The sequence below is a fragment of the Ochotona princeps genome, chromosome 3, assembly GCF_030435755.1.
Source record: "Ochotona princeps isolate mOchPri1 chromosome 3, mOchPri1.hap1, whole genome shotgun sequence".
Classification (NCBI taxonomy): domain Eukaryota; kingdom Metazoa; phylum Chordata; class Mammalia; order Lagomorpha; family Ochotonidae; genus Ochotona; species Ochotona princeps.
This window is the reverse complement of record NC_080834.1, coordinates 89468528-89475692: the sequence shown is the minus strand read 5'-3', so window position 1 is coordinate 89475692 and position 7165 is coordinate 89468528. Positions and strand designations below refer to the sequence as shown.

General features: G+C 55.1%; 1 protein-coding gene across 2 annotated transcripts in view; it reads left to right on the top strand.

Moving 5' to 3' along the window:
- Positions 1 to 5371: 5371 nt before the first annotated feature.
- The window catches only part of ITGB5 (integrin subunit beta 5), a 107237-nt gene continuing 105443 nt past the window's right edge, over positions 5372 to 7165 (top strand). The window contains exon 1 of one of the 2 annotated variants that reach the window (XM_058662005.1): positions 5372 to 5879. In XM_058662005.1, the coding sequence (XP_058517988.1) occupies positions 5804 to 5879 (76 nt within the window). In that variant the 5' untranslated portion in view covers positions 5372 to 5803. The remainder of the gene's footprint in view (positions 5880 to 7165) is intronic. The other variant, XM_004577836.2, reaches the window with a different exon arrangement.

Here is a 7165-nt window from a genome sequence, read left to right as displayed (position 1 = left end):
GACCTTGTGCTTATCTTTTGGGGTGAATGTGGAGACAATACCCATGGAGTCGTTACAGGAGATATTGGCTTCTGGACTCCATTGCTCACACCTGCACTGATTGCTGTGCCCGCCTATGCCCAGAGCTCCCACAGCTGTGCCTGCGAGGTTGCCATGCTGGCCTCGTCATGGCTCCTCCCAACGTCTGCTTCAGTTGGCCAAAGCCAGATGTAATCTCTGAAAGACATGCGAGTCTGGCGGTAGAGTTGAATTGAAGAAAACTCTCCGGAGAACACTGCAGGCCTTGGGTTTTATTTCACGGTCCCTGAAATGTTGGTGAGGACAGAGTCCAATGTCCATTGAAGCTGGAAGGAGAGGAAGCTATCAGCGGACCTCGGGTTACCTGGCTCGAGGAATGTGCTGTGATTGCTGGTGAGTGATTGGAGGGGATTAGCTGGGAGGCTGATGGCGGTCCCAGGGACCTCCTCTGCAGAGCAAAGGTGATCATTTTCCGAGGGGCCCTCCCACTTACCCAAGTAGAGAACATGCTCAAACAGCTTGCATCCTCTTATTTAGGGCCAGTGGTTTGTTAAAAAGACCAATTTTTAGTTGGTGCAGCAGGTTACATAAACCAGAGCCTGCTGCCAAGTGCTGGACACATCGGATTCTACAAGTGGTAATTACAGGGTCAGCTCTGGCAGGACCAGCAGACCGAGGTCAGAGAGCAGCAGGCAGCTGCATGGCTGCTCAGCTAGCTGACGGTATTGAGGGCTGGAACGAGATCCCTAGGTTTTCCTCCACTGGCAATCAAATGCCAGGGGTCATGTCCTAAAACAGGGCAGCAGCCCTTATAGACAGACCTCAGGTGGGGCCCCAGGCTGGCAGCAGATGGCTGCCCATGGCTCCTTGCAGATCAGGTCCTCCAGCAGCTGGGTAGCCTCCATCGCCCCACCTGCCTCCCTTCCTCCCCCAGAAGTGTAGGGCTTGCTTGCCCTGCCTTTTGAAAAGCTGGTGAGCTGTTTGTTTGCTAATACTGCCCATGGGACTCCTGCTATACCCAAGACAAGGCAAAGGAAAGACACAAGAAGGCGCAACAGGTAAGGGATAGAGTGAAACATAGGTAGAAGCAGGATTAAAACAGCAGCACTGTGGTGGCCAAGGGACAGAACTGACCCAGCTTCCAAGAGCATAGCCTATCATTTGGCTTTCTTCCTCTATCTCTCCCTGTCTTTCCCTCCCTTCCTTCCTCTCCTCCTTTCTCTTATGTATTAATTTGTTTGAAAGGTAGAGTTACAGAGACAGGGAGACAGAGAGAGAGGTTTTCCATGTGCTGGTTCACTTTCCAGATGGCCAGAAGAGCTGAGGCAGGGCCAAGCCAAAGCCAGCAGGAGCTTCTTCCGGGTCTCCCGTGTGCGTAACTGGAGCTCATGACTTGCACCGTCCTCTGCTGCTTTCTCAGGCTGTTAGCAGGAGAGCCAGATCAGAAACGAAGCAGCCAGAACATGAACCGGCACCCACATGGGAGGCAGCACCACAGGTGGAGGCCACTCAGAAAATAATTTTTACTGCTCATAACAAAACAGTTTGCTCATTCACGCTCCCATCCTCCCTGCCTTCTCAGACCTCTGATTTGGGGCTGTCTGCACCTGTGCTTCCATTATTTGGCGATCCCGTAATGTCTGTCTTCAGTTCAACAGGAACTGTGAACTCTGAGGGCTTGTAGCATGGGACAACTTTTTTCTTAAGATCATGATACACAGGGGGAGAAAAACATAGGCCATAACAGTTTCCTATAAAAAGGAATATAATTGGGCATTTTTTCAGACGAAAGCATCATTTTAACATTAAGGAAAGTTGAGTGCATGTGTCATAAGCCTATCTCTGCAAAGGAATTTTGCCTTACTGTGTTCGTGGGCTCATTCACTTCTTGCACTGTGCCAAGCCTCAGGCACGGCTCTGAAAACCAGAATCAGCTGGAGCCTGGGCTAAGTGAGTACATTAGGATCCATTGTTTTCCCTCCTCCCTTGAATTCTCCCCCTGCATATTAAATTACAATCAGCATCGGTAAAATGTTTTCTTTCACCTGGATTACACGCTGAATTGTGTAATATGACAACTCACCAGAGGATTGCTAGCATGCATTTTGGGATTGTGAAATAGGAAACTTTTAACTAATCTGATTTTAAGTGTTGTTTAATGATAAACTGGTTTTGCCATTTTAAGCAAATCATTCAGTGTCATTAAATACATTAACGATTTCTGCAACTATCACTACCATCTGTTTCCAGAACTTTCCATTATCCCACACTGATACTTTGCTCCCAGTTATTAAGAATTCCCCATTCTTGGGCCTGGCGCAGTAGCCTAGTGACTTAAGTCCTCGCCTTGCATGCACCGGGATCCCATACGGGCACCAATTCATGTCCTGGCTGCTCCACTTCCCATTCAGCTCCCTGCTTGTGGCCTGGGAAAGCAGTCAAGGATAGCTCAAAGCCTTGGGACCCTGCACCCATGTGGGAGACCTGGAACAAACTCCTGGCTCCTGGCTTCAGATCAGCTCAGCTCAGCTCTAACTGCTGTGGCCATTTGGAGAGTAAACCAGCAGATGGAAGATTTTTCTCTGTCTCTTCTCCTCTCTGTATATCTGGCTTTCCAACAAAAATAAGTAAGTCATATATATATATACTCCTTAAGTGACCATAACAGCCAGAGATGAACCAGGCAAAGCTAGGATCTGAGAGCTTCATCGGAGTTTCCCACATGCGTGTAAAAGACCAAGCTCTTGGGCCGTTTCCTGCTGCTGGCTTAGACACGTTAACAGGGAGCTGGATCTGAAGTGGAACAAAGTAGGACACAAAACAGATGTTGGTGTTTGCAGCTTTATCCACTGCACCTTATTTGATTTTTTTAAAAAGTGCATTCTATTTTAAAGATTTATTTATTTTTATTGGAAAGTCAGATATACAGAGAGGAGGAAAAAGAGCTTCAAAACACTGATTCACTCCCCAAGTGGCTGCAACGGCCGGAGCTGAACCGATCTGAAACCAGGAGCCCAGAGCCTCTTCCAGGTCTCCCACACGGGTGCAGAGTTCCAAGGCTTTGGGCCATTCTCTACTGCTTTCCCAGGCCACAGGCAGGGAGCTGGATGGGAAGTGGAACAGCTGGGATGTGAACCCATGCCCATATGGGATGCCAACGCATGCAACATGAGGACTTTAACTACTAGGCTACTGTGTCAGGCCCAGATTTATTTTATTATTATTTATTTTGGGAGAGTTACAGAGAGAGATGAAGAGATACAGAGTTACATATCTCTGCTGCATTGTTTCACTCCCCAGATGGTTGTAATGGCCAGCACTGGACCAGGCTGAAGCCAGCAGCTAGGACTAGATCAGAAATGGAGCAGCCAGGATGTGAACTGGCACCCACCTAGGATGCAGGGCTATGCCAACCCAGTTGGTGTGACTTTAAAATTAACAGTAAAAACAAAATGTCTCTACCTGACCCAAGCTCAAAACCTGGAAGTCAGGAAGTCAGACTGATGTGCCCAGCAGCCTCCTTCAGGCATGGAATGTTCCTGCAGGGGCCACCAGGAAGGACTTTTAGTCCCCTTGGCTCAGGGTAGCCCTGCCTGAACAGGTGGAAGTCAAGGCCCTGAGGGGCACCTCCAGCCTGCAGCTTAACAAAAACAATTATGGGGTCTCACCTAGGAAGAAAGGCAGGAATCTGAAAGCAAAGGTTTCAGAGTAATTACAGCAGCCTCTCCAAGCCAGCGTTTAAGATAATGGAGTATGGCTCACACTGGATTCCATTCCTGGCAGGTCTGGACAGGCTGGGAGCCAGTAAGACTGGGACATGTTGGATCCCAGCATGTCCCAGGTGTGTTCCCGGTAAGGGTGCTCTGTAGAGGGGAATGTTTCAATTTAGGGAAGCCCCTGAGTTGGGATAGAGAAGAAAATGCACAGAAAATCTTGACACAGGTGTAGGCTTGAAAATATGCTTAACGCAAACTTCTTGCAATTTTTCATGCACTATTTACCTCGTTTTGGGGAGTCAATTATCAAATTCATCCTATGTCACTTGGCTCAGGACACCCCCCAGTTCAAACTCTCCCAGGGGCTTCCCACTGTCTGTCACCTCCCAGGGGGACAGGGAGTTACAAGGCAAACTTGCGGCCAGCTGTGCCAGAAAGTAGACAAATATGTGGATACTAAGGCTAGTCAACTGTTTGTATGCACTTGGTCGGTAAGAGGCAGAGCTGGCTGGGGACTGCTTCTGCCTCACACTAAGAAGTCCTCTACAGTAAGTCGGCTTCCTCCTCCAGCTCTGGTGCAGCAGGACAAGAAATTTCAGACCCACAGATCCAGAGCCCAGAACCTGGGCAGTTAGGACAGTTCTCCAGGTGGTCTGGTAAGCCTCCATCCCCGTTTCCGACCTGCCAAGATGAGCCCACTTTGCTCTTTCCTATTTTTGGTGTAAGCCAAGCCACTTGGAATTTCTGGCTGAGGGGGTGCCAGCTCCTACACCCATCCTCCATTTCCTCATCCGGATAACAGGGCTGCAGCCTGTTAACACGGGGCTCAGTGTTTGGCACAGGGCCTGGGATAGCAGGGAACTGTGTGTGCCTGTGTGCTAGGGACCCTGGGACCTTGTGCTTCTGCGTGAATACGGCCTTGTCTCATACCTGCAAGCCACTGCAGTCCCAACCCGTTTGTCCTACTCCCATTAAACCCCTCAGGCCCTCTGCTGGAGCTGGCCAAGGAGACACTCCCAGCTCATCCTTTACTGACTGTTTCTGATCCAGCTCGGATGTGAATGCTACCTGCATGGTTCTGCTGCATGTCGGAAACCATTGGTTATCCAACCGAGGGTGCTGACAGCACATTGGTCCGGCTGGAACCTCACAGGGGCGACATGTTTGTATAAGCGAACTGGGCTTCTCCAGGGCCTCTACGCCCGCAGGCCTCTCTTTTCTACCCGAGGCTACACCTGATGCAGCCCGCGTGGGCTCCTGGGTCCCACCTGGGTCGAGGTCAGGCTGAAGATGCGGCCCAGGCAGGTGAAGGTGGCGCGGCAGCACGACAGTCTCGGCCCTGCCTAACTTGCTCTCCCGCCGCCTGGCCAGGGTCACCTCGGCTCTCTTCAAATAGTGCGCCCGCCCCCTTCTATACAGCGAACTGCCCCCATCCTATTTCCCCAAAACAGCTTCTCGGCGGCCTGGAGACGTTCCCGGACCCCTGCTCGCCGGAAAGGGCTTCCACCTGGGCGCGCTCGGGCCCGGGAACCCGAGACCCGCTCGGGGCGGAGCCGGCCCGTCCCGGAGCTCGCCCCGCCCCGTCCCGCCTGGCTGTAAACCGAGCGTGCGGCAGCCCGAGCGGGGTACATTGCGAGGAGGAAAGTGGAGCCCGGCGGGCCGGAGGGAGAAAAGGGCGCAGGAGGGCTGGAGTGTGTCGGCGCGCGGGCAGCCTCAGCGGGCGGCGCGTCCCTGGAGCCCGGAACGGCCGCCGCCGCCCGGCCAGCCCCTCCTCTGGCTCACGGGAGTGCGCCGGGGCCGTCCCGAGCGCCGACACCCCTGGCGTGCGGCCCGCCAGGACCGCGGCGGCCCCGGACCTTGGCTGCGGACGCTGCGGGAGGGATGGTGGCGGCCCGGCACGCAGCCGCCACCACCTACCCCCACCCCTGCCACGAACGCCGTGAGCCCTTAGCCTGAGCGTGCGGGGCATGTAGCTGCGGCCCCGGGTCGTAGGCCCCTGCGCTTCGGCCCCGGGACGTTCGCCCCAGTGGAGCCCGCCGCCCGAGCCGTCCCTGAGCCGGGCGCTCACCATGCCGCGGGCGCCGGCGCCCGCGCCCCTGTACGCCTGCCTGCTCGGCTTTTGCGCGCTCATACCCGGGCTACCAGGTAAGCCGCGCCGCCAGCCGCGCCGACCGAAACTTTTGTTGCTCACTGAGGGGCCGGGCCGGGAGGCGTTGCCTGCGGGTGGAGGGAACCTTCGGAGCACTCCCAGGTAGCGCAGCAGGCTAGGAGCTTTCGAAATGCGTGCGCCATCGGTTTCTTGCAGCACCGCCAGGTTGTGGTCGGCCTCGGGTCAGGTCCAGGGCGGAGGAGGAGCCTTCCCTTCCTGTGTAAACAGCCCGGCCCGTCTGCTGACCCAACCCAGCGAACGCCCGCGTCCAGGGCCAGCCCAGCATTGGGACCGGGGCGCTCCAGCAGAGCGCACAAAGCAACCCTTGTGGCCTGTCCGGGGGCGGGCGGGCTGCGGGAGGCGCGGAGCGATGCCGCCTGGAGCCCCGGAGGCGAAGGGCAGCGAGGAGCTTTAAAGCATGGGGCAGCTGTGACGCCGGTGGGCGAGTGTCCTAGAATGTGGTGTGTCCGGGGCCCCGGGGCGAGATCTGGAGCTTCACCAAGACGCCTGGTGGGCCACCGGTCCTTGAAAAGATGCGTCCTCCCTTCCTGCAGTGCCTTGCACACCGAAGTGGAAATCCGTGTCCCGAGCCAGGGCCTCATCTGATTCCTTCTGCCCGACTTCGTGCCACGATTTACCAATACCTCGGGGTTTGGGGAGGCGACTTGGCCCGGCATTCCTTTACCCAGCAGGCCCCGCCTTGGAGGGAACTCGGGGTACCTGCGTTAAATTCTGAAAGATGAGAGAGGGCTGGACCCGCAGCGGGGAGGCCCCAGCTGGGATGCTCCGACAGATTAACTACCCTCACCCCGCCCCTCCGAAAAGGAGAGAAAGGAGGCAGGAAGCTCCAAACTTTCTCCTTCCTTTCCCCCTTGAAAGCGCTGGCAGCCTTGTGTGGTGCGCCCTATGGCTCGGCGTCTGTGAGCCAAGCTGGTTGCTCGGCGGCGGGGCCGGGCCGGTCCCCCCCACGGTCTCTCATTTACATGGAGACCCGGGAGGTTTCAGTGTGTGAAAGTGGAGGAGGAGGGGACTGAGTCGACAAAACCCGCGTTCATGCTCTAATTCAGGCTTCCTACTGTAGCTGCTTGTGTTTTAAGAGAACGTACGCACGCCTGAGTGTGGAGTAAGATTGCAATCATCTGTCGGTTCGCGCCCAGCGCCTGCAGCTTCGTGGGTGCCTGAGGAAGGGAGCCTGTGTCCCACGCTAGGATCCGTGGGAAGCGGCTTGAGAAAGTTCGTGGGCCAGTGCGCGTTATTTTTAAAACTCATTTGTCTTGGCATT